The sequence below is a fragment of the Pan troglodytes genome, chromosome 9 (genome assembly GCF_028858775.2).
Source record: "Pan troglodytes isolate AG18354 chromosome 9, NHGRI_mPanTro3-v2.0_pri, whole genome shotgun sequence".
NCBI classification, from domain to species: Eukaryota; Metazoa; Chordata; class Mammalia; order Primates; family Hominidae; genus Pan; species Pan troglodytes.
Genome location: NC_072407.2, coordinates 69,706,285 through 69,731,202, shown reverse-complemented (window position 1 = coordinate 69,731,202; position 24,918 = coordinate 69,706,285). Strand labels below are relative to the sequence as shown.

At 58.6% G+C, this 24,918-nt stretch overlaps 3 protein-coding genes and 1 long non-coding RNA gene across 16 annotated transcripts in view; 1 reads left to right on the top strand and 3 right to left on the bottom strand.

Moving 5' to 3' along the window:
• Positions 1–494: 494 nt before the first annotated feature.
• On the bottom strand, positions 495–6,827 carry TBC1D10C (TBC1 domain family member 10C). Of its 10 annotated transcripts, none has more exons than XM_016921351.3 (10): positions 6,638–6,827; positions 6,224–6,459; positions 5,390–5,489; positions 5,068–5,175; positions 4,873–4,979; positions 4,557–4,671; positions 3,882–3,947; positions 3,558–3,747; positions 1,451–1,605; positions 495–1,177 (listed from the first exon to the last, which is right to left on the bottom strand). In XM_016921351.3, exons 2-10 carry the CDS (start codon positions 6,373–6,375, stop codon positions 830–832), a joined length of 1,341 nt encoding a protein of 446 aa, XP_016776840.1. In that variant the 5' UTR covers positions 6,376–6,459; positions 6,638–6,827; the 3' UTR covers positions 495–829. The 10 variants fall into 10 exon arrangements, with proteins under 10 accessions (XP_016776840.1, XP_016776842.1, XP_063640274.1 ...); XM_016921353.4 differs by having other exon boundaries at positions 6,224–6,387; positions 6,638–6,772; XM_063784204.1 differs by having other exon boundaries at positions 4,557–4,667; positions 6,224–6,387; positions 6,638–6,772.
• A 1,846-nt stretch (positions 6,828–8,673) lies between these two features.
• PPP1CA (protein phosphatase 1 catalytic subunit alpha) lies at positions 8,674–12,386 on the top strand. Its single transcript, XM_001151893.7, has 7 exons — positions 8,674–8,843; positions 9,373–9,504; positions 9,645–9,875; positions 10,899–11,003; positions 11,401–11,624; positions 11,708–11,842; positions 11,919–12,386. Exons 1-7 carry the CDS (start codon positions 8,789–8,791, stop codon positions 12,027–12,029), a joined length of 993 nt encoding a protein of 330 aa, XP_001151893.2. The 5' UTR covers positions 8,674–8,788; the 3' UTR covers positions 12,030–12,386.
• RAD9A (RAD9 checkpoint clamp component A) lies at positions 12,157–18,678 on the bottom strand. Of its 4 annotated transcripts, XM_016921363.4 has the most exons (11): positions 18,498–18,678; positions 18,345–18,415; positions 17,792–17,920; positions 16,961–17,075; positions 16,781–16,880; positions 14,745–14,854; positions 14,549–14,658; positions 14,395–14,459; positions 14,170–14,307; positions 13,184–13,391; positions 12,157–13,106 (listed from the first exon to the last, which is right to left on the bottom strand). In XM_016921363.4, exons 1-11 carry the CDS (start codon positions 18,529–18,531, stop codon positions 13,011–13,013), a joined length of 1,176 nt encoding a protein of 391 aa, XP_016776852.1. In that variant the 5' UTR covers positions 18,532–18,678; the 3' UTR covers positions 12,157–13,010. The 4 variants fall into 4 exon arrangements, 3 of the variants coding, with proteins under 3 accessions (XP_016776852.1, XP_063640276.1, XP_016776851.1); XM_063784206.1 differs by lacking the exon at positions 18,345–18,415 and having other exon boundaries at positions 18,498–18,657; XR_010147571.1 differs by lacking the exons at positions 18,345–18,415; positions 18,498–18,678 and having other exon boundaries at positions 14,399–14,459; positions 17,792–18,189.
• A 210-nt stretch (positions 18,679–18,888) lies between these two features.
• The window catches only part of LOC134807355 (uncharacterized), a 74,010-nt gene continuing 67,980 nt past the window's right edge, over positions 18,889–24,918 (bottom strand). The window contains exons 3-4 of the long non-coding RNA XR_010147572.1: positions 22,912–23,048; positions 18,889–19,178 (exon numbers count right to left, since the gene is read on the bottom strand). This is a non-coding gene — a long non-coding RNA (uncharacterized LOC134807355). The remainder of the gene's footprint in view (positions 19,179–22,911; positions 23,049–24,918) is intronic.

Sequence of the window (24,918 nt, the reverse complement as noted above, 5' to 3'; positions counted from 1 at the left end):
GTTTCCATGGTGGCGGTCCCGAGGGGGCAGACGCAGGGCCCAGGGAGGGGTGAGGGCTGGCGGGACCTTTCTCCTTTGTCCGCGGCACACTAGGCCTTTGTTCTTGCCTGGATCCCTTTGACAGATGTGACTAGAACCATGAGTGCGGGGAGGACTTGGGTTAGAGTCCCCCATCCCAGCGAGTACTGAACCACCCTGGAGGGAGAGGAAGGAGGGCAGAAGAGCGGGTAGAGCCCCTGGACTCGCCATCCACTGGGGCGCCCTCCTCCTGCAGGTGCAAAAGCCACTCCTGTCCCCAGAGGCTGGGCAGGGCGACTTTCAATTGGCTCTTATTACTGTAAACACCTTCCCCAGCGGCCAGTGGGCAGCCTCGGTGTGTCCCCAGGGCAGGACCAGGAGAGGGCGGGGCTGGGAAGGGCAGGAGAGGGAGGAGGGGAAGGGGCTGCCTGTCTGGGGTTGGGAGGAGGGCATTTGATCCAGCGCCATCCAAGGCATCTGTTCAAGAAGATTTTATTCCTGGTGCCCTCTGGGGTCCCTTGACTCAGTCAACCCCTTCCCTGACTCCTTTGGTGCTGGCTTTGGTACTTGTGAGGGCCTGGGCACCAGGATGGTTCCATGGGTCCTCACGTGCCCCACTCTGTGACCCTCCTCCATGCTAGTGCCTGACCCAGTATGTACCACGGAGGACCTCCTCCTTCCCCACTGCCTGGTCCTTGCCAGGAAGGAAGCCAAGTCCCCGAGTCCCAAGAGTAAAGTGCGGTGCCTATTTGCTGGGCTGGCATCAGCCATCAGGCAATTGAGACTGGGGGACACTAAGTCCATGGTCCTCTCAGAAGCGGGTGTCCAGGAAGGAGGTGGAGCCTCGTTGGGGCCTGGGGGGCCCCTCGATGGGGGCGCCCCGGGCCCGAGTCAGGAGCCCATGGAAAGTCTTGCCGCGGGTCTGGGGTTTCCGCCGTGGTGGTCTGGGCTCCTCCGGGGGCTGCACCACAATCCGAGGCACCTCAGGCTTGGCGCCTCGTCGCACCCCTGCCAGCTGCTGGGCCTCAAAGATGGCTTGGGCCCCGGCGAGGCGGACCTGTGGCCGGGGCGGGGGTCCCGGCGCGGAATCGGGCAGCTGGGCCAGCTGGGCCTTGATCTCCCGCTGCAGGTCCCGCTCCGACAGCACCACGCTGTGCACCTGTGGGGAGCAGTTGGTGCTGTGTTTGCCCGGCCTCAAGGCAGGAACAGGAAACTGTGAGGTCCCCAGCCCAGGAAGTGGCTGAGGACTGAGGGGCTGACAGCCTCACTGGGGAGCCACAGAAAGCCACTGGAGGCCTCAGGTTTTTGTGTTCTCTGAAGCTCAGGGGACAGGAACTAAGTCCCCATTCTCGCTTTGGCTTCCTGCTCTGGGACTCAGTTTCCCCCGTGCAGCAGGGGCTGGGCAAGTCCAAGGAGAGGTGGGGGTACCCACCTGTGACATGAAGGCCTCCTCCTGCAGCTGCGCGGGGGGGATGGCTCGAAGGGCTCCCAGTGTCTCCAGGAGGCCAGGGCAGGCCCCTCGCTGCTCTGCAGTGCCCAGCGCCAGGCGCACCAGTGTCAGCCCCACACGGAACAGTACTCTGGCACCTGCAGGCCGGGGGCTTATTCACTGGGAGGCCGGCCCTGCCCCTCCACAGTTCTGCACCCAAACCTGCCCTCAGCTATATGCCTCCCACTCTCCTGCAGCTCTGCCCTCCCCGGTTCAGGAACAATGACAGAGGGTGGAGTTGCATTTCAGGTAACACAGGCCGCTGTACTGGCCAAGTTAGCCTCAAGAGCCACAGATGCTTTGGGGAAGAGTTAATATCTTGTGAATTTGGTTACTGTCGCCTCCCATCCCCACCCCCGCCAGAATGAAGGTCTTGATCACTTGATGCTCAGATGCCATCCACATCTGGAGCCAGCAAGCACCCAGCAGGTGCCTGTGGGCTCCGGGGAGGAGCACCTCCTACCCTCCCTGAGCCAGTCAGGCCTCCATGTGCTATGATCACCCAGCTCCTACCCCAGGCAGCATCCGGGTGACAGGTGATGTGCCACCAGGCACAGGGCCATCACCTTCAGCACACCTGGTCCCATGACTCGAGGCTCCAAAAGGGAACCCTGGAGCTGGTGAGCTAGCTCCCTGCCCACACCCCAAGGCTCCAGTCCCCTCCAAGCCACCAGCTTCCTGCCAGGAGCCCAGGGCTACTGATGCCTTCACACCAAGCCCTCCCTGGGCCTCAGCTTGCTCATCTCCATGATGAAAGGTCAGGTGGAGCCCTTTAAGGGCCTTTCCAACTTGGATCTGTGACCCTCTGATTCTAGAAAGATCCTAGGCAGAACTGCTCTTCCCTAAGCCAGGAGCATAGCACTCAGTGCACACTCCCCACAGTGTGAGTTTGGGCTAGTCCTGGAGCCTCAAAATTCCTTCCTGGCAGCCTCTGATCTGAGAAGAGCCACCAGGGGACCAGCGAGGTTGAGTGATGATGGTAGGAACAATCACTATTCATACTATCGTCCTTCTGATAAAGGGAGCCTGTGTAGTGTTTGCCCCCAGGTGGGCAGGTCAGGCCCCGCCTAGCTCTGCCCAGCCCTGCTCTCGAGGTCTAAGGCTGGTTGGAAGGTGACCGCATGGATAGCGACTTGGACACCTGTGGCCAGAACTCTAAGCCAGCCAGTGGTCCTCCGCTGTGCGGAGGGCAGGAAGCCGGCTGAGCACATGACAGGCATACAGTATGCATATGCTGACTGATTTCTACCACGTTTTAAGGTGCAACCTCCAGACCTCACATATAGAACAGAATGCAGGTGGGTTACCGATGGCAGTATCAAGGCAGAGTCCCAAAGACACAGGGAGTCCAGCTTGGCTCTGCTCCAACTCCCCTCCTGTTCTTGGCCTGGCCCCCAGCCTCCACCTCTCTGGCTTCATGGCTCCAAGCCCTCCCTGCTTCGTAGACTGTAGCCTGGCCCCTGGGGACAGTGGCCTCTCTGGCCCCAGGCCTCCACAGGCACCCCTGTGAGTCCTCCTCCTGCACAGAGCAGCCAGAAGGAGCTTAAATGCAGCCATCGCCCCTGCACTCCCCTGACACTCCCTGTCACATCCCTAGTTTTATTTTCTTCATGACACTTCTGACAATCTATAAATATCTTGTAAATTTGGTTACTGTCGCCACCCATCCCCACCCCCGCCAGAATTGAAGGTCTCGATCACTTGATTCCCAGCTGCAGATCCACGTCTGGAGCCAGTGAGCACCCAGCAGGTGCCTGCGGTCTCTGGGGAGGAACGCCTCCTACTGTCCCTGAGAAGCTCAGGCCTCCATGTGCTGTGATCACCCTGCTCCTGCCCCATCTGCCTCCTCTGGAAGCCTCCCTGGCCCAGCTCTGCACCAGGCGGTGCCTGGGTGATGGTGATGGGTGATGTAGCGCCAGGCACCAGGCCATCACCTTCGGTACACCCAGTCCTGTGATTTGAGGCTCAAAAAGGGAACCCTGGAGCTGGTGAGCTACCTCCCCACCCACACCCCAAGGCTCCTGCCCCAGCCACTGGCTGCCCCACTCACCCTCACTGAGGAAGGCATCCCAGACACGCAGCACTGTGGGGAAGGGCAGGGAGCGGGCGAAGAGACACAGGAACCACTCGGGCAGGTACAGCAGGGGCCCGACGCCCACCTGCTGCAGGTGCTTGTGCACGTGCGGAAGCAGCCGCCGCAGCAGGGCCATGAACACCTCGGCGTCCAGCCGCACAGCCTCCTGTGGCCACGTCCATCAGCAGGCCAGCACCGCCACCCCCAGAGCCCAGGCTCAACCTCCCTCAGTCCCCAGACCCCCACCCACTCACCGGGCCCCTGCCCCTCCTTCCTCCAGCCCCCATGTCAGCCTCTCACCATGTGGGGCCCGTAGTACCCAGGGAGGTAGACCTCACAGATCTGCACCAGGCACCAGAAGGCCTCCTGGGGAAGGGGCAGGGCACAGGCCTGTAAGTGCTCACCAAGGAAGGGACCGCGGAGGAGAAGGCAGGACAGGGGAAAGGAGTGAAGGGGAGGGCCTGGGCACCACAGGGGCCTGGACTCAGGGCCACTCCTAACCTGCGCAGTTCCTGGAAGCCCTTCCCAAAAGCCCCCTCCTCTGCCCAAGACAGGGTCTGCTGAGGGGTTTAGGGTGTTGGAAATCACAGGGCTCATGGTGTTAGATTTGAAGGTCACAGGGTTGGGGTTCACTGGCCAAGGGTTGGGAGTGTCCCAAAGTTCAAGTCCTGGGTTTCTGGGTCTTTGGGGTTGGGGTCACAGTCCCCAAGTTCAGAATCAGGAGTCGTGGGGTCAAGGTGATAACATCCAGATTCCTAGATGACTGGGGTCAAGGCTGGGGTCAAGGGTCCCAGGTTCCTGGAGTCAAGGTCATTAGGCTTGAAGGTCACTGAGGCTGGCAGTCATGAGGACCTGGGTCACTAGGACAGGGTCCAGGAATCAAGCATTGCAGGTTTCTGAGGCCACAGTTTCTGGGGATGGGGTTCCCTGGGCCTAGGTCACTAGAGTTCCCAGAGCAGGGTCAAGGTCACTCACCTCCGGGGGCAGGTGCATGAGCAGCACAGCAGCCACGGGCCCCTGGGCCTGGCAGTAGCCCTGCTCCGGTCGATACAGGGTGTAGGCCTTGAGCACCTGCAGGAGCCCCTGCTGCCTGTGCCGGAAGACCCCATAAGGGGCCAGTCCTGCAGGCATCCCCTTCTCCACCCTCTGGGGGCCTCTGCCCAGGCCTCAGCCTCCCTGGGCCTTGCTGGGTCCCCTGAGATGCAAGACTGTAGAGCTGGGCTGGGGAAAGTGGGCTGGAGCACGTGGGGCTTGTGGGGCTGGGGGTCCCTGGGCATCACCGGCCTCGTACCCGTGGCCCTGAGGCGACACAAACATCTCGTGCAGAGGGAACTGACGGTGCAGGTCCCTGCCAATGGTCTCCATCCACTGTGGGTCTCCAGGGGCCTCTGCCAGCTCCTGTGGGTAGCCGGGAAGGTGGGTGTGAGGGTTCAGTGTGGTGAGGGGCTCTGGGTAGGGGAATTGGGGCCCCTGCCCACTCCCTCACCTGATAGGTGCCAGGGCTGTTCTTCTGGCACACATGGGCCCCACACAACAGGGGCCAGCATCGGGCGCGCAGGGCAGACGGGATGCCTTTCCGGCACTGCATCTTTACCTGTGGGTGAGGCCAAGGGCTCCACTAGGCACCCTCCATAGCTCCTGCTGGCAGGCCCCAGGCACAGCTCATCAGCAGGCAGGGGCCCACTTTGGGTGGCAGGGAGCAAAGGCCGGAGGTGCTGGGACACAGGGTGGGTACATTTTGCCAAGATGTGGGCTGAGGCAGAGAGGAATGAGCCACGGAAGCCAAGTGGGGCCCCTGCCCCCCTCACCTTCTTGTACCGCCGGGACATGGTTTTCTCCCAGTGCGAGGTCATCTCCACCCACTTCATCTCCCGTTGGCGGATGAGGTCTGCAGGTGGGTGGCCCGGCCTGGGGGTGCATGGCACAGGTATCCAGGCGCTGGGCAGCTGTTACCCAAGGCCCACACTGCCACCCTCCAGGCTACCCAGGTGAACCCAGCTCCTGGCCCTAGGGATCTCTGGGAGCCCTGTGGGGTGACCTGTGACCCAGGAGCTGCCAATGCTTGTCACGGGGACAGGAAAGGATGTGGCTCCGACGTGGGCAGAATGCAGGAGACTGAAGGGGTGAGTGGGTGTGTATTGGGGGAGGGGCTGGTTGGCTGTCACCCAGGACAGGGACACAGACAATTCAAAGGGGAAGCTGGCTGGAGAGAGCCCTGGACTGGAAGCCCAGAGTCCTGAGTTTGAGTCTGGGTCTGTGTCTGATCTCCTGTGTGACCTGGGGCAAGTTTCTGTCTATATCTGGACTTGTGTTTCTGTCTGTAGCTTGGGGAAAGGGGGAAGGAGGAGGTATGGGTTCTGTGATTTGGATCTGGGATTCCTGAGCCAGAGGTTCAAAGGGGAAGGATGTTCTGCCCCAGTAGTGGGTGCAAACCCTCGGAGGCTGGGGGTAAGAGACGTACAGAGGCCTCCCCAGACCCTTCCCACCTTAGGGTTCCACCTGGCACCTGCAGAGGGGTGCTACTGGCTGAGTCCCCCTCCCAATCCCTACCACCAGACCCTCCTGGCCTCCCTCCAGAATTCAGCCCTCAGCCCCCTGTCCTCTGTCCCAGCATTCCGCCAGCCCTCACCCTGCCCCCTTACCCTGGCTCTGCTGAGCTGCCCCCAATGAATCCATAGCGGTCGGCCTGGCGATATGGGCCAGGCCCGCTGAGCTCTGAGTCGGACCCCAAAGAGCTGGAGTCATCCTGCAGCTCGGGAGGCTGCACCAGGTCCTCCCCCAGGGCCTGGGCCATGGTGCCCGGGGCCTTCGATGCCACAGGCAGAGAAAGTGGGGAGAACCAGTGTGAGGGGCCACTCCCGGCCAGCCTGGGGCCTGGCTGTGGGGTCAGAGGGGGGAGGTTTCAGGGTATCTCACCAAGCCCCCTATGTCTCCTCTTTTATGGGGGCAGGGGCTAGGCCCTGCCCTGACAGAAAAGCCAGGCCTCTGTCCGGAGACCCAGCCCCAAGCCCTGCCCCTGTCCCCACCAGCCCAGCTCACCTCCCGCAGCACCTCACCTCCTCCTCTCACTTCCTCCTCCTCCTCACACAGCTTTGGCAACCGCCGGGGGCCCCTCCCAAGGGTGGGGGGTGTCACCCCTTCCTCTCTGAGGCTCTTCCTGCCTGCCCCAGTGCCCCTGAGCTGTGGGCTCCTCCCACCCTCCCCATGGCCCCAGTGACTGCAGGCTTGAGTTCCTGTGCTGGTGTGGAGGGCCCAGGACTGTTAGACGCAGGGGCTGGGCCACCTCCAGTTCTTTTGTTTGTTTCTTTTGAGACAGAGTCTCGCTCTGTTGCCCAGGCTGGAGTGCAGTGGCGCGGTCTCAGCTCACTGCAACCTCCACCTCCTGGATTCAAGTGATTCTCCTGCCTCAGCCCCCCAAGTAGCAGGGACTACAGACATGCACCACCATGCCCGGCTAATTTTTGTATTTTTAGTAGAGACAGGGTTTTGCCACATTGGTCAAACTCTTGACCTCAGGTGATCCATCCACCTCAGCCTCCCAAAGTGCTGGGATTGCAGGCATGAGCCACTGCGCCTGGACTTCATGTTTGTTTCTTGAGACAGGGTCTTGCTCTGTCACCCAGGCTGGAGTGTAATGGCACGATCTGGGCTCACTGCAACCTCCACCTCCTGGTCTCAAGAGATCCTCCTGTGTCAGCCTCCATAGTAGCTGGGAATGCAGGCGCGCACCACCATGCCCAGCTAATTTTTGTATTTTTTGTTGAGACAGGGTTTCGCTGTGTTGCCCAGGCTGTACGCAAGAGACCATCCCGCCTTAGCCTCCCAAAGTGCTGGAATTACAGGCCTGAGCCACCACGGCAGGCCCACTTCCAGTTCTGAGGTTACTGGCATGTAAAGCACCAACTCAGGGTTCCAACAAGAATTAAGGTTCATTTATCGTCTGCTCTTTTTTTTTTTTTTTTTTGAGACAGTCTCGCACTGTCGCCTGGGCTCCACCTCCCAGGTTCAAGCGATTCTCCTGCCTCAGCCTCCCAAGTAGCTGGGATTACAGGAGGCTGCCATCATGCCCAGCTAACTTTTTGTATTTTTAGAGAGATGGGGTTTCACCATGTTGGCCAGGCTGGTCTCGAACTCCTGACCTCAAATGATCCGCCCGCCTAGGCCTCCCAAAGTGCTGGGATTACAGGCGTGAGCCACTGCGCCCAGCCAGGTCTGCTCATAAAGTAATTATTTTTATGTGCACACCCTGCAATATTACTGTGCTACTCAAAAGCTAATTATGGGGCCAGGCTTGTTGGCTCACGCCTGTAATCCTAGCACTTTGGGAGGTCAAGGGGGGTGGATCACTTGAGGTTAGGAGTTCAAGGCCACCTGGCCAACATGGCGAAACCCCACCTCTGCTAAAAATACAAAAATTAGCTGGGCACAGTGGCGCACGCCTGTAATCCCAGCTACTCCAGAGGCTGAGGCAGGAGAATCGCTTGAACCCGGGAAGTGAATGTTGCAGTGAGCCAAAGTCGCGCCACTGCACTCCAGCCTGGGCGACAGAGCAAAACTCTGTCTCAAAAAAAAAAGCGAATTATGGGACTTGTAAGAAAATATTAATTTAGCATGCCCCAAGGACCAAAGTGCGCTGGGAATTCAGCCGTAGCTGTCTTTGAGTGTGGTCAGCCGCCTGGGGGCCACAGAGACCCACGAAGAAGTAGGGGGTCCTCCGTGAATGCGAGGTCCAGGCTGTTTTTATCTCTTGAGCCTCAGTTTCCTTTCCTGCACTTCCAGCAGTTAACCCTCAATGCCTAGCAGCCGGTTATTAACATGTTCACAACACCTTCCACCCAGGGAAGGGGTGGGAAAGTCTGTTCGGCTTTTGAAAGAGAAAAACAACTTCCACAGTCCTTCCGGCCCCACATCCTCTGAACAGGGCTGGGCGCCTCCTCTGGGGCGTAACCAGCTTGGTCACGCCCCCGACAGACCCCGCCCCCAGCCCGCCGCCGAGGCCCCGCCCCCCGGGCCGCCGCGCCTCACGTCCAGCGGGGGCGCTAGAGGGCGGGGGACTAGGCGGGGCGGGCCCGGGAGGCCCGGAGGCGGGGCCGCGGGCCGGGGGCGGACTGGGGCGGGCGGAAGGAGAGCCAGGCCGGAAGGAGGCTGCCGGAGGGCGCGAGGCAGGAGCGGGCCAGGAGCTGCTGGGCTGGAGCGGCGGCGCCGCCATGTCCGACAGCGAGAAGCTCAACCTGGACTCGATCATCGGGCGCCTGCTGGAAGGTTGGTCGCGGCGGGGGAGGCCCGCATCCGCCGCGCCCTGGCCCCCTGCCCGGCCCGGAAGTGGCGCGCGGGCGGGCCCCCGGGGCCAGCTTAGACTGGGCGGGGACGGGCAGCGAGGTTCCGTGGCCGCAGCTGCCCCCCCGCGGACGCGCCTGAGAGGTCCGGGGCCAGCTCCGACGCGCGGAGCAGCTCCCCCCCTCTCCCGGGCTGGGGGCGCACGGGTTGCCTGGGCTCTTGGGGCGAGGGAGAAACCCGGGAAGCCCGGTCCAGGAAGGGGTCCTGCGCTGTGAGGTTTTTGGTGGCAGCCCCCTGCGCACGACAGTCGCCTCCCGAGGCGCTGAGGGTAGCTGGGGGCTTCCCCTGGGAGGCTTGAGGCCGCGGTCCCGGGAGGCTCAGCAGCAACAGCTGCCTGTGGGCAAGGAGGGGCCAAGGAGGCCTAGGCGCCCCCGGAGGTATCCATGGGGCCACCCGTGTCGCCCACCCTCCTCCTGTCAGGGTCCAGGGTCCTGACACCCCATTGCGCCCCCAGTGCAGGGCTCGCGGCCTGGCAAGAATGTACAGCTGACAGAGAACGAGATCCGCGGTCTGTGCCTGAAATCCCGGGAGATTTTCCTGAGCCAGCCCATTCTTCTGGAGCTGGAGGCACCCCTCAAGATCTGCGGTGAGCCCCCGGCCCTTGCCTTCCTAAAAGTGGCACTGGACCCCACAGAGTTCCTGGAGCCCTCCTCCCTTGAGCCCAGTCCTGGCCCTGGGTTCAGGTCTAGACCTTGCATCTAGCTTACCCGGTTCCCTGGATCACAGGTGACATACACGGCCAGTACTACGACCTTCTGCGACTATTTGAGTATGGCGGTTTCCCTCCCGAGAGCAACTACCTCTTTCTGGGGGACTATGTGGACAGGGGCAAGCAGTCCTTGGAGACCATCTGCCTGCTGCTGGCCTATAAGATCAAGTACCCCGAGAACTTCTTCCTGCTCCGTGGGAACCACGAGTGTGCCAGCATCAACCGCATCTATGGTTTCTACGATGAGTGTGAGTGGTCTGAGCGTCTGGGGCTGCCCGGGTCCTGAACCGCACTCTTTGCCATTCAATGGGACCTTCACATTGGCCTGATATCTGACAGACACTTGCTAGACTGTGCGCTCCACGAAGGCAGGGCCCAGGTCCGTTCTCGTGCCTGCCCTGCCCCTCCTGGCATGGGGTCTGGGGAATGGTTGCTGACTGAAGGGCTGCCCGGATTCTAGTGCTTTCCCCCAGGGCCCTGCCTGGTGACACTCCCCCTACATTTGCTACTAAGCACTTAGGATGTTTGCAGATGGGCTCTGCTGTCCAGAAGCTGAGATAAACCAGACCTGGACTTGGCCCGGCTCATGGGTGGGGGCATGCGAGGAGTGCCAACCCTGAGGCTGGTCCAGATTAGAACTTAGTTTCCAGTGGACTCGGGTGCTTTAGAATTACTTCTGGCAGGAGGCCGAGGCGGGAAGATCCCTCGGACCCAGAAGCTCCAAGTTACAGTGAGCTATGATCTTGCCACTGCACTCCAGCCTGGGTGACAGAGCAAGACCCTGTTTCTTTACTTTTTTGAGACGGAGTTTCACTCTTGTTGCCCAGGCTAGAGTGCAATGGTGTGATCTCGGCTCACCACAACCTCCGTCTCCTGGGTTCAAGCGATTCTCCTGCCTCAGCCTCCCAAGTAGCTGGGATTACAGGCATGTGCCACCACGCCTGGCTAATTTTTTTGTATTTTAGTAGAGACGAGGTTTCTCCATGTTGGTCAGGCTGGTCTCGAACTTCTGACCTCAGGTGATCCGCCCGCCTCGGCCTCCCAAAGTGCTGGGATTACAGGTCTTAGCCACCGCGCCTGGCCAGATCCTGTCTTCTTTAATTAAAATAAAAAGTAACTAGAATTACTCCTGGAAGGCTGACAGGTGGCAGGGGTGGGGGGTGGTTTGCATCGGTGCCTGACTCTTTCCTCCCAGCCGCGGCTGAATAGCCCAGGGACCCTGGCTGAGGGTGGGGTAGGCAGGCATCTCACAGCCACCTCCCCCTGGGCAGGCAAGAGACGCTACAACATCAAACTGTGGAAAACCTTCACTGACTGCTTCAACTGCCTGCCCATCGCGGCCATAGTGGACGAAAAGATCTTCTGCTGCCACGGAGGTGAGGGAGGGGATGGCTGGGGAGGAGGAGCACTGGCCGCATCTCCCGGCACCCGGCAGCTCTCCTTAGGTCTCATCTGGGAAGTCACTCCTTCCAGGAAGTGTCCCCCATACCCCACTGTGCTGGGCTGCACTCACTTCCTTGATGTGTGTCCTACATGGGGTGGGCTTGTCTCCTTTCTCCCGGGAGCTCTGTGCTCCTGAGGGCAGGGATGCGTTTGTGCCTGTTTGGGAACTTGAAAAAGCTGAGGGGAAGGGGATGACTTCTGCCTGTCTAGGCGCCCAGGAGACCAGTGGCGGGACCAGGAGGGTGGTGGGAAAGGTGGGGCTCATTGGCCAAGGCTTCCTGGAGGGAGGATGTCCTTGTTTGAGGAAGTGACCTTCCCCCGGCCCCCCAGGCCTGTCCCCGGACCTGCAGTCTATGGAACAGATTCGGCGGATCATGCGGCCCACAGATGTGCCTGACCAGGGCCTGCTGTGTGACCTGCTGTGGTCTGACCCTGACAAGGACGTGCAGGGCTGGGGCGAGAACGACCGTGGCGTCTCTTTTACCTTTGGAGCCGAGGTGGTGGCCAAGTTCCTCCACAAGCACGACTTGGACCTCATCTGCCGAGCACACCAGGTGGGCTGGTGGCTCCGGCCTGCGGCGGGGGAAGGGGAGGGCCGTGCCTGCGCTGGGGACTGACTGCTCCCATCCTCGCCCAGGTGGTAGAAGACGGCTACGAGTTCTTTGCCAAGCGGCAGCTGGTGACACTTTTCTCAGCTCCCAACTACTGTGGCGAGTTTGACAATGCTGGCGCCATGATGAGCGTGGACGAGACCCTCATGTGCTCTTTCCAGGTGAGTGTGGGGAAGAAAGGAGCCGCTAGGCCCTGTGGCTCAGCCCCATGAGCCTGACCAACACTGTCTCTTTTAGATCCTCAAGCCCGCCGACAAGAACAAGGGGAAGTACGGGCAGTTCAGTGGCCTGAACCCTGGAGGCCGACCCATCACCCCACCCCGCAATTCCGCCAAAGCCAAGAAATAAATAGCCCCCGCACACCACCCTGTGCCCCAGATGATGGGTTGATTGTACAGAAATCGTGCTGCCATGCTGGGGGGGGGTTCACCCTGACCCCTCAGGCCCACCTGTCACGGGGAACATGGAGCCTTGGTGTATTTTTCTTTTCTTTTTTTAATGAATCAATAGCAGCGTCCAGTCCCCCAGGGCTGCTTCCTGCCTGCACCTGTGGTGACTGTGAGCAGGATCCTGGGGCTGAGGCTGCAGCTCAGGGCAACGGCAGGCCAGGTCGTGGGTCTCCAGCCGTGCTTGGCCTCAGGGCTGGCAGCCGGATCCTGGGGCAACCCATCTGGTCTCTTGAATAAAGGTCAAAGCTGGATTCTCGCCATGGCCTCCGTCTCGCATCTAAGACACTGCCTGGCAGCTCTTCTGCACAGAGCCGCTTGGGAGTCTGGGCACCGGGCCCCAGCCAGGGCAACCCTAGCCACACACTCGGGTCCAAGGCTCTTAGAATTCCAAGTCAGCGCCAAAGAGTATCAGGAAAGCAAGGAAAACGGTCGGCTCCACGGGGGTCCCAGATGCATGCCCAGGACTTCAGGAAGGAACAGGTCATGATTGGCAGAGAAGCTGGATCACCAGGGGCCAGCAGCACCTACTATGACATTTTCCTTAGGAAGGTGAGCCTGAGGGAGACAGGTTTCCAGCCTTGGCCAGCTGGAGTATAGCCTGAGGCTCAATGAGAAATAAGAGGTAGGAACGTCAGTAGTTCAGGGCCAAGTCTGGAAAGTCATGATTGGCTGGGGGTTGTGGGGAGATAACAGGGCCCAGGCCCAACCGCTGTGGGACAGCTTTACAGTGACAGCCAGCTGGGGCCTGCGAGAGGCAGTGAAACAGCTCAGCTCCAGCAAGCCCACCTTTCTGATCCCCAGGGCTGAGAGACCCAGCTCTGCCACTGGCTGGGGCTTCGTCTAGTCCAAGGCCTCTGGGTACAGGCTTCAGGTTCTTGGTTCAGCCTTCACCCTCACTGTCTTCCGCCAGCACAGGGCTGGGGCCCTGGGGGGAGCGTACAGGGGCCAGGATGGAGCCGAAGAACAGTGAGCGGAACTGGAAAGAGAACAAGTGAGTTCTGGAGGCTGCTCGCTTCCCTACCTCCCACCCCTGCCTCCACCTCCAGTCCCTACCTTCTTGGGTGGGGGAGTCCCAGGCACTGTACTGGGCTCAGCCTCATCTTCCTCCTCGGAGTGGGGGCCGGGGCTCTTGGGGGGCTGGGGGCCAGGTGAAAGGGAAATGGAGGGCAGCACCCGCGAGCCCTCATTGCCTATAGTGGTTTCCATGGCGATCATGTAAGAGTCAATGTCGTCATTGGCAAAGTCGTCTGGGTGGGGTGTGCTGTAGGCAGAATCGGAGTATCAGGGAGGGGACTGGGGGAGCAGAGGCAGGGCCCCACCTTGGAGGGCTCGAAGGGAGCTCTGGGGCCCCCGACCACTGGAGATCTCTTGGTTTTATGACTTCCTGATTTGGCTGGAGAGGAGAGGATGCAGGGGTTAAGTGGTGACTTCCTGGAGGGGGTGGGCCAGGAATCTCTTTGATCAGAATTCAGGTAGGGGCCTGAGGGAGGCATCCTGGGGGCTACCTTAGCTCAGCTAGGAGGGAGGAGCAGCAAGTCTTATGAACTGGGCCACATGGAGCCCAAGCCCCCACCTTCCCAGGGGACAGGAGCTGGAAAGCACAGGAGCCCAGGGACAGGCTGGGCCGGGGGCCAGCCCCAACTTCCTGTGCTGAAAGTGCACTGGGCCATCCTCCCCAGCCCACCTGCCCTTCCAGCCACCTGCTTCCCCCAGCCCAGGCAGCTCCTGCCTCCCAGCAGCCCTTTCCCTCCTTGGCCTGGGAGGAGGCTCAGAGGGGAGGCCTCAGCCAGAGAAGGAAGCCGGCAGGGCCTTGGGGATGCTTCCCTGGGTGGGAGGGGTCTCTGAGTACAGCTAACCGAGAAGGCTGAGTCTGCAGGGCTGGCAGCTGTGAGCACTATAGGGGTAGGGGCTGGGGCCTGACAGAGAGAGAAGGGGTGGGAGAGAACACATTGCGGGGAGGTGCAGAAGCTAGGAGTTGCAGTCTCAGGCTGGAGTGCACAGACATGGAGAGAGGAGGAGTTGGGGGGAGGTGCCCTCACCTGTGAGCCTGGAGCTGAGGCACTGGCTGGTGACGCTCTGGGGAGCCCAGGTCCTGGGAGTGCGAGTCGGTGTCTGAGAGTGTGGCCAAGACAAAGTGGCCGTCCAGCAAAGAGTCCTTGATGGTGAAGATGGCGGGCCTGGGCAGGGGAGGGGGCCCAAGCTAGGTCATCCCATTCAGCTCCTGCCATCCCAGAGCCCTTCCCTGTCCCAAGGCTGGGAACTACCTGCCTGGAGCATCAAAATGAATGCTAAGATTCAAGTTTGCCGACTCTGCAAAGCTCAGGAGCCCCTGGGAGGAAAGAGGTAGCAGGTGAGGCCCCGGGCTGGGTTGAGCTGGGCAGGGAGGACAGGACGGCGAGCACCTGGGAGGAACCTCACCCGGAATTCCTTGAGGCAGAAAGTGATGGCCACCCCTTCCTGGGCCTGCAGCTGCTGGAAATCCTCCTCTCCAAGGCACATCTCAGTCACCATGGCTTTGGCAGTGCTGTCTGTTGGGGAAGAACAGGAGTAACCTGGGCCCCGCCCCTCTCCCACCTGCCACTCTGCTGTCCCAGGCCACGTCCAGCCCCCTCACCTGCCTCCTCCTCGTGGTAGCTGCGCAGGATGACCCTGCGGCCACGGCCAATGCCCAGCGTCACTTCAGCCAGTGCAGGAGAGAAGGGCAGAACAGCCTCCCCCAGAACCCTGTGAACAGGGCGGAGCATTACCCGAAATGCCTGGCCCTGCCCAGGGCTTTGCTCTCGGAGGACCTGAGGTGGGGGGTGACACATGCACACGCACGGATGTGCGCAGGCCTAGCGCACCGTGGATGAGGCCCAGAGAAGGTGGCAGGGAGGGGACTGGTTGCAGTGGTTGCTCAAACCTGGCAGGCGGCACCTGACCATGCAGACCAAGGAGAGGGCCCAGAGGCAGGACATGGCACTCACGCCGCCCTACAAACCCGGCCTTCAGAAAGAGCCCTGAAATCCTTATCCTCTAAAGATACCCATTGCCATACAGATGAAATCACATCTGGAAATTGTTTCAAGTCAAGTGGGGACGGGAGCTGCATCTGCTTTTACATATATTTGAAATTATTCATGAGACAGAGTGCTTGCTTTGGCAGCACATACACTAAAACTGAAGCATGCAAAAGATGAGCAAGGCCCCTGCGCAAGGATTTAAAAAAAAACAGTGGCTCATGCCTGTAATCCCAGCACTTTGGGAGGCCGAAGCAGTGGATCACTTGAGTTCAGGAGTTTGAGACCAGCTTGGCCAACATGGTGAAACCTCGTCTCTACTAAAAATATATAAATTAGCCGGGCATGGTGGTGCATGCCTGTAATCCCAGCTAATCGGGAGGCTGAGGCAGGAGAATCGCTTGAACCCGGGAGGCAGAGATTGCAGTGAGCCAAGATTGCACCACTGCACTCCAGCCTGGGTGACAGAGCGAGACTCTATCTCAAAACAAACAAAACGAGAGAAACAATTGCTCATTTTTAAACTGAGTGCGGTGGCTGACGCCTGTAATCCCAGTACTTTGGGAGGCTGAGACGGGCAGATCACCTGAGGTCGGGAGTTCAAGACCAGCCTGACCAACATGGAGAAACCCTGTCTCTACTAAAAATACAAAAAATTAGCCGGGCATGGTGGCACATGCCTGTAATCCCAGCTACTCGGGAGGCTGAGGCAGGAGAATCACTTGTATCGGGAGGCGGAGGTTGTGGTGAGCCGAGATCGTGCCATTGCCTGGGCAACAAGAGCGAAACTCTGTCTCAAAAAAAAAAAAAAAAAAAAAAGACACCACCCTAAATGCAGACCAAGGAATTGGCCCCCGTCTCTCACTACCCAAAAGAGCTCTGAGCAGTGCTGGCTCAAAAGAACCTGGGGAAACAGATGTCAGGACCCAAAGGGATCTTCAGTCACCCTGAGAAATGAGCAGGACCTTGGGCCACTTGAATGCAAGCAGTGACCAGCATGGAGCAGGGGGAGAGCCCACTCCTCTCTGAGCTGGTCCTCGCCAGGGACGTTTGCTTCCACTGGAGTCCCCATTTCCCTGGCCCCAGACAGCCCCCAGTGCTCGGACTGCCCAGAACAGCTCCACCCCATAGCTGATTATTCAGCCTCCCTCCAGCCTCCTGCCCTGGCCTTGGGGACTCCTCGATCCTGGGCAGTCAGGAAAAGAGGCTGCCATTGAATGGGGAACACCTCTGGAAGGATGCCCAGGCCGGAGAAGGGGTCTGAGCCTCTGAGCCACAGGTTATGGGCAGACCTTCAAGGTTACTCAAGAGACAAGAGATTTGGTGGCAGGCCAGAAATGTGCTCCCTAGAGGAGGAGTTGGAATGGGTTTGAGCAGCCAGAAAGTCAAGTCAGACCTTTGGGATGGAGAATGCAGGCTCCTAACAGTAAGGAGAATGGAGCAAGGAGGCGCCTGCCCCTCCTCCATGCCACCGTCTGCCTTTAAAGAGCCAGGTAAGGACCTGAGCACATAGCGGGCCATGGGATGTCTTTGAGGTTCACAGAAACTCTGTAGGGAAAATGAAGGAGGTACCTTCTAAAATCAACCCCTTGGGGCCCCAAAGAAGGAAGAGAGAAACCCGGGGCTGAGCTGAGGGCAGGGGTGTGCTCACCGTGCTGGGGCGCGGAGCATGTGGGGGCACGAGGCTGGGTCGAAGACGGCCTGCAGGGACTCACAGTCCTGGAAGGACAGGTTGTGAGTCTTCCGCACCCCTGGATAGGCGATAGGGTCTCAGTGGGCCTCGCCGACCTCCCTGCTGAGGCACCCCTTGGCTGGCCGGCTGCCCACTCACCGAACTTGCAATGCAGCTGGACCACCAGGCGGCTGCTCCGGCCGTTCAGGGAGATGCAGCATTTTTCCACCGTCTTCTCCAGCATCGCCAGTGAGCGGAAGACAGACAGGAAAGACTGCACGGGATAAGACACCTCAGCCTAGCATCACATCTCTGCAACAAGCTCTCCTGTCCCATGCAGGCCCACACCCATCATGGGCCCAGCATGTAACTCTGGGAAAAGGGCTCCCACGTCACGTCGGGCACTGGCATCCTTCTAGGCCTCATTCATGCTCTTCCTTATGCTTGGAATGCCTTGAAAGACCTGCTTACCTTTTTTTTTTTTTTTTTTTTTGAGATGGAGTCTCGCTCTGTCACCCAGGCTGGAGTGCAGTGGTGTGATCTCAGCTCACTGCAACCTCCACCTCCCAGATTCAAGCAATTCTCCTGCCTCAGCCTCCCGAGTAGCTGGGATTACAGGCGCGTGCCACTATGCCCAGCTAATTTTTGTATTTTTAGTAGAGACGGGGTTTCGCCATGTTGGCCAGGCTGGTCTCGAACTCCTGACCTCGTGATCCGCCTGCCTCGGCCTCCCAAAGTGCTGGGATTACAGGCGTGAGCCACCGCGCCCGGCCAAAAGACCTGCTTACCTTTCTTGACGAACTTGAGCGTCATCACCCTCTCAGGTCCCCGCTGTGATGCTTTTACCATGGCCCTCCCTGTGTTTTGCATGGATTGGGCTTGCACGTGTCTCTCTCCCCACTTAGCATCTACTGAGTACCCCAGGGCAGAGGCACAGCTGGTGGAGATTCCTGGGGTGGGGTAGTGCCACTGCTGAGGGAAGGGCCTCACCTTCATCAGGATCTTACAGCGCAGCAGGTCCTGACCAGGGGTGGCTGCCTGGTATTGCTGGAAGAAGAGCGGGGCAAAGAGAAAGCAGGCATAGGCAGAGCGGGAGGAGTTCACCGTCCGGAGGGAGAGCTGGGCCACGAAGAGCAGGGAGAGGGACGTGGTCAGGGGGCAGCCACAGACCCAGCCCTCTGGCTGCTTCTGCTCACACACTTGCCCTATCGTCCTCCCGCTCCGCCACCACCTGCTGAAAAACCCTCCTTTCCCCATGAAGCCTTCAGAGTCGGCCCCGGCGCGGCTGCCGCAGAGGAGGGGTCGCACACCCAGGCCTTCCCCGAGTTTCTCTAAGTGCACGTCACCCCCTGGGAGCTCGCAGGAGGACAGCTTTCCTCAATTCACACACCGGCCTGGGAAGATGACAGCCGCCAGACTAAGAAACTGAAACTTTGCCGACAAATCTGCCAGCGGTCATCCCGCCTAGTGGGGGCGAGACTCGAGTCCGGGTTACCCGCTCCCGGCTGGAGTCCCACCCGCCCCCCACACCCTAGCCCCTCACCCCGTCCTCCAAGGGTTCCAGGTAGAGCTCGTCCCCGATGCGGGACAGGGAGTGGACGGCCTTGCCGAGCACTGCGGGGAGGAGAGCGGAAGGGGGTTAGGCTGGCGGCTCCGCGGCTGCTGCACCGCCGCTGCCAGGCCGACCTGCACTCACCCTTCACGTTGCCGCCCGTGACCAGGCACTTCATGCTGCCCCAGCGCTCCGCCAGCGGCCAACACTGCCCAGCTCTCCGCGACCTCCGGGTCCGGGGTCCCTTCCCGCGCACCGCCCCTGCCGGCCCCGCCCCCGCCTCCCCATTGGTCCACGTGCAGGCGCCTCCGTCACGTGAGAAAAACGTTCACAGGCTCCGCCGTCAGGTGACGGCGCACGTTGCCCGGGGTGTCACGTGACCGGGGAGGCCCGCGGCGCCCGCCAGCCAGCTGCTCCTGGCTCCCCCGGCACGCCTCGGCCTTCCGTGCTCCTGGAGATCGGGGCGTTCCGCGGGCCGCGCACCGGATCGCGAAGGTCAGAGAGGACGCAGCTGTGGGGCGCGAGGTCCCTGTGCAGTGGACCGAGTGCTGGACTCGGAGTCGGAGTGTGGGGGCGAGCTCTCTGGGGTCACCCACTTAGTAGAGTTCCCGGGCGTCTGCCGGGGGATACAGGGTGCAAGCAAGACCATCGCACCCACTCTGGGCCTGAGACTCGGACTCCAGCAGCAATCCCCAACTCTAGAAAGAGGTCAAAGCAGCTTGCTTGCAGCAGCCGGGAGTGGGAGGTGGCTGCTCCTTCCGGCTTCGAGGATCCTTTAAGGAAAAACGGCAGTTTCTCCAGGCAGAAAGGGGTAGAACGGTGCCCCTGGCAGAGGGAAGAACAAGAGTAAATGCTCAGCGGTGTGGGCTCCGCCCCCTGGAGAGGGGAGTAGGTCTGTGAGTCTCAGAGAGGCGTAGGGGCCGCCAGATGATGAGGGGCACCGCTGGGACGCTCTGGAAACGTTTTACGAGGGTAGATCGTGGTTATGTGCCTTTTTTTGTTTGTTTGTTTTTTGAGACATATTCTTGCTCTGTCACCCAGGCTGGAGTGCAGTGGCGCGAACACGGCTCACTGCCGCCTGGAACTCCTGGGCTCAAGGGATCCTCCCATCTCAGTCTCCTGAGTATCTGGGACCACAGGCACACCCACCACGCCCGGCCTTTTTTTTTTTTTTTTTTTTTTTTTGGTAGAGACGGAGTCTTGCCATGTTGCCCAGGCCGGTCTCAACTGTGGGGTTCAAGCTGTCTTTCCGCCTTGGCCTCTCAAAGTGGAGTGAGCTACTGCACCGGCCTGTTTTTTGTTTTTTTTGTGTGTGTGGGTTTTGTTTGTTTGTTTGTTTTGAGATAGAGCCTCGCTCTGTCGCCCAGGCTGGAGTACAGTGGCACGATCACGCCTCCCAGGTTCAAGCGATTCTCCTGCCTCAGCCTCCCAAGTAGCTGGGATTACAGGCGCCTGCCACAACGCCTGGCTAATTTTTGTACTTTTAGTAGAGACGGGTTTCACCATGTTGGCCAGGCTGGTCTCGAACTCCTGACCTCAAGTGATCCGCCCGCCTCGGTCTCCCAAAGTGCTGGGATTACAGGCATGGGCCACCGCGCCCAGCCCCGGGTCTGTATTTTTAAAAGACCCCAGACTGGCCGGGTACGGTGGCTTACGCCTGTAATCCTACCACTTTGGGAGGCCGAGGCGGGCAGATCACGAGGTCAAGAGATCCAGACCATTCTGGCCAACATGGTGAAACCCCGTCTCTACTAAAAGTACAAAAAGTAGCCGGGCATGTTGTCGCGCGCCTGTAGTCCCAGCTACTCTGGAGGCTGAGGCAGGAGAATTGCTTGAACCCGGAAGCGGAGGTTGCAGTGAGCCGAGATTGCGCCACTGCACTCTAGCCTGGCAACAGAGCAAGACTCCATCTCAAAAAAAAAACCAGACTGTGTGCCAGGTGGGGATGCATCAGCTGGAAGGTCTTCCCCTTCCCCTGGGCTTCCGGGTCCACGTGTGTAAAATGTAAGGGAGTCCTGGAGAAACTCACTGACCCCTACTCTTCCCCACAGTACCAAGGCTCTGGTAGTTCTTGGAAGGGCCCAGGGCATCCCTGTATTCCTGCAGGGCCTGCCCGTGCCTTGCCCCTCAGGTCCTGTGGTAGTGCAGAAGATATATTTATCTCTGCCACCCTTGCTCTCCAGACCCACTTTCAAATGAGTTGAATTGATACATAATAATTGTACACATTTGGATACATGCATACACTTTGTTTCTCCCTCTCCTTCCCTTCTGCTCCCCTGGTCACCAGCCCTTGCCCCTTCCGTGGAGCCTTGGGGGAGGAGGTTACTCTTCCCTTCCCCTTCCCGGGGGATCCATGGAAATAGTACCCCTGTCCCTGGGCATCCGGCTCAGTATGCTGGAGTCATCCTTGACCTCATGCTCGCCCTCACCCCTACACAGTCTTTCAGTTAAGTCCTGACCACTCTGCTTCCCAAACAGGTGGCAACTTAACAGGTGGCAACTTTGCCCTCCTCTTCCATCTCCAAGGCCTAGGCCACCATCCTCTCACCTGGATGACTGTAACAGCTCTCAGTGGTCTCCTGCCTCCACCCTGCCCCCTCCAGGCCACTCTCCATACAGCAGCAAAGTGACCCTCCTAAAATGTCCGTTGTGTCATGCCTCTCCCGTGTTTGCACACTCCAGTGGTTGCCATAAAATCCAAACTCTGCCCTGAACCTGCAGGAGCCGCCCCCACCCATTTCTCCACCTGTCGCCTCCCCTTGATCACCTGCACAGCCATGCCAACCCTGTGGGCTCCCTGAACCCTCCACTTCCTCTTCCACCTGGGGATTTTAGCACATCCTTAGCTGTCCCCACCACTTGGCATCGTCTTACCCCTTCTAACGTGGCGGTGCTTCTCTTCCTCCAGGCTCAGTGCCGTCTTTTCTGCCCCCACCAGCATCCCATTACACTCTAGCTAGACCCTGTTTTAGCCACAGCACTTATCACGTTATTTCATGCGTGTGTTTGCCTGTTTAACATCTGTCTTCCTCACTAGTGTGTCTGCCTCACAAGGGCAGGAACCATGTCTGGTTTTTTGTTTTTTTGTTTTTTGTTTTTTCTGAAGACAGAGTCTTGCTCTGTCGCCCAGGCTGGAGGGCAGTGGCGCGATCTCGGCTCACTGTAACCTCCGCCTCTGGGGTTCAAGCAATTCTTGTGCCTCAGCCTCCCAAGTACCTGGGAATACAGGTGTGTGCCACCACGCCCGGCTAATTCTTGTATTTTTATTAGAGATGGGGTTTTGCCATGTTGGCCAGGCTGGTCTCAAACTCCTGACCTCAACTGATCTGCCCGTCTCAGCCTTCCAAAGTGCTGGGATTACAGGCGTGAGCCACTGCACCTGGCCTTGGCTTTGTTTTGTTTGTTCTGTTTTGTTTTGTTTGTTAAGATGGGTTCTTGCTTTGTCACCCAGGCTGGAGTGTAGTGGCACGATCATGGATCACTGCAGCCTCAACTTCCCAGGCTCAAGCGATCCTTCCACCTCAACCTCCCGAGTAACTAGGGCTACTGGCGCATGCCACTACAGCCAGCTAATTTTTTAAATGTTTGTTAGAGACAAGGTCTCCTTCTGTTGCCCAGGCTGGTGTTGAACTCCTGGGCTCAGGCGATCCTCCTGCCTTAGCCTCCCAAAGTGCTAGGATTACAGGCGTGAGCCACCACACCCAGCATCCATGTCTGTTTTGTTTGTTGCTGTATGTACCTCATACAGGGTCTGGCACTCAGTAAATAATGAATAAATAGGTGTTACATTTAAAAATGTGTAAACCAGCCGGGCGCGGCGGCTCATGCTTAATCCCAGCACTGTGGGTGACCGAGGCGGGTGGAACACTTGAGCCCAGGAGGTGGAGAGTGCAGTGAGCTGAGATAGCGCCACTGCACTGCAGCCTGCGTAAGAGAGCCAGACCCTTTCTCAAAAAAAAAAAAAAAAAAAAAAATAGGCCGAGCGCTATGGCTCACGCCTGTAATCCCAGCACTTTGGGAGGCCGGGGCAAGTGGATCACCTGAGGCCAGGAGTTTAAGACCAGCCTGGCCGACATGGTGAAACCCCATCTCTACTAATAATACAAAAATTAGCCAGGCATGGTGGCACGTGCCTGTAATCCCAGCTACTCAGGAGGCTGAGGCAGGAGAATTGCTAGAACCTGGGAGGTGGAGGTTGCAGTGAGCCAAGATCGCGCCACTGCACTCCAGCCTGGGCAACAGAGTGAGATTCTGTCTCAAAAAATGAATGAATGAATAAATATCTATAAACCATTCCTGTTGACAAAGGGCATGGAAAAATAAGCAAACAAACAAATAAATAAATCAGCGTGAGCCAAATGCAGCTGAGATGTCTCTAAGTCACTCTTAGCACAGTGCTGAGAGAAACATCCAACTTCCAGCCCTCCACCCACAGTCCCATCTGTCCCTGCTTGACAGTTGTCCCCATGCTCTCAGCCTCATCCTGCGCTCTGGACCCCTCCCCCACCACGTGTAAACCAGGACAGCCTTCCCACCTCTGCCTCGTACTCATTACCTGAGCAGCCGCCTGGAATAAGGGTAGATGCCGAAGCTCCGTGAAGGCAAGGGAGGGGGAGGCTGTGAATCTTCACACAGTCCTGTTTCTGCCCCTGACACCTAATGGGGTTATGGGGTTCTATGACCTTGAGGACCCTAGGCAGAAGAGAAGGGACACATAAGCTTTTTTTCATATGTTTCATATCTGTCTTCTCCACTAGTGTGTCTACCTCACAAGGCCAGGAACCATGTCTGCCCTTTATATCAGCCAGGGGCAGGTGTGAGCCACTGCCCCCAGCTGACATACACTCTTTCGACTCGTATTGAGTATTTTTCAGTCACCCTCCCACCCCCTTGCCAAAAGTCAGAACTCGTTGGAACTTTCTGAAGGGCTTAGAACAGCAAGAAGCCTAGAGCGGGAGGTCGGGAGCTGTGGTAGGATACGTCCCTGCCCCCCTGTGTGATTTGTGCAAATCCCTCCCTGTCTCGGCTGCTTCCTCATCTGTATGATGTGATGGTGGGGGCTGGGGAGAGTAGGAGGTACTCACTGAGGTCCCTTCCAACCTTGACATGCTGTGATCCTGAAGGGGCCCCGAGGCTCCCCTATGCCCCTCATCCACCCCAGCTTGGGGGAGAAGCTGTCCTGCCTCCCCCGACCCTCTGGCCCCTGGGCTGTGGGGCTGGAAGGTAGCTTTCCAATCTGAGCCAAGGATCCCTTCCAGGCCTGCGTTTGGCATATCCGGTAACCCACTTCAGGTGCAGAAAGGGGGGCACACAGGGGGATACCAGGAGCTAGGAGCGACCAGGAACCCTGTGTGTGGGTGAGAGATAGGTACGGGAACCCCAAGAGGACCTGGGGTCTGTGCTGAAAGTCAAGGACCTGGATGCAGCTTCAGCCCTACTCAGATGGCATCAGGCCCTTGTCTGAGCCTCAGTTTTTTCCTGAATAAAATGAGGGCCATTCAATGAGATGCTCTTTCAGGAGCTTTTTTTTTTGAAGACAGGGCCTTATTCTGTCACCTGGGCTGGAGTGCAGTGGCATGATCCTGGCTCACTGCAGCCTCAGCCTCCTGGGCTCAATGATCCTCCTACCTCAGCTTCCCGAGTAGCTGGGACTACAGGTGCATGCCACCACGCCCAGCTAATTTTTTAGCCAGGATTCTTTCAAACACCAAATTTTTAGCTGGGTATGATGGCTCATACCTGTAATCTCAGCATTTTGGGAGGCTGAGGAGGGAGGATTGCTTGAACCCAGGAGTTAGAGATGAGCCTGGGCAACATAGTGAGACCCTGTCTCTATAATGAAGAAAATAAAAAACAATTTTAAAACACCAAATTTTTGGTCTTTGGCATACCCCCATTAGCAGTGGCCTCGTATAAGCAGGTGGGCATGTAAGTATGTGTGAATGTGTTGGGGGGCAGATATGGAATGGAAGCTTGAGACCCTAATGCTCACTCATTCATTCAACATATATTCATTCAACATATCCTGGATGCACTTTTTTAACTATGGGAAAGACAGCACAGGACAAAAATCCTGGCCGGATGCGGTGGCTCACACCTGTAATCCCAGCACTTTTGGGAGGCCAGTGTGGGCAGATCGCTTGAGTCCAGGAGTTCGAGACCAGCCTAGGCAACATGGTTTCTACCAAAAATACAAAAATTAGCTAGGCATGGTGGCACATGCCTGTAGTCCCAGCTATTCAGGAGGCTGAGATGAGAGGATCCCTTGAACCTGGGAGGCAGAGGCTGCAGTGAGCTGCGATCGTACCACTGCACTCCAGCCTGGGCGACAGAGTGAAACCCTATAGTATGCAAGAACATGGTGGGTGTTATGAAAAAAAAGAAAACCCAGAGAGGGAGAGAGGAGTGTCAGGGGAGAAGGGCTTCGATTCTAACTAGCACAGCCAGGTTGGCCTCACTGAGAAGTCGCCATTTGAGCAAAGACTTGCAGGAGGCAAGGGAGTGGACAGCGCAGATGTCCGGGAAGGAGTGCTGTGGTAGAGGGAATTGCCAGTGCCAAGTC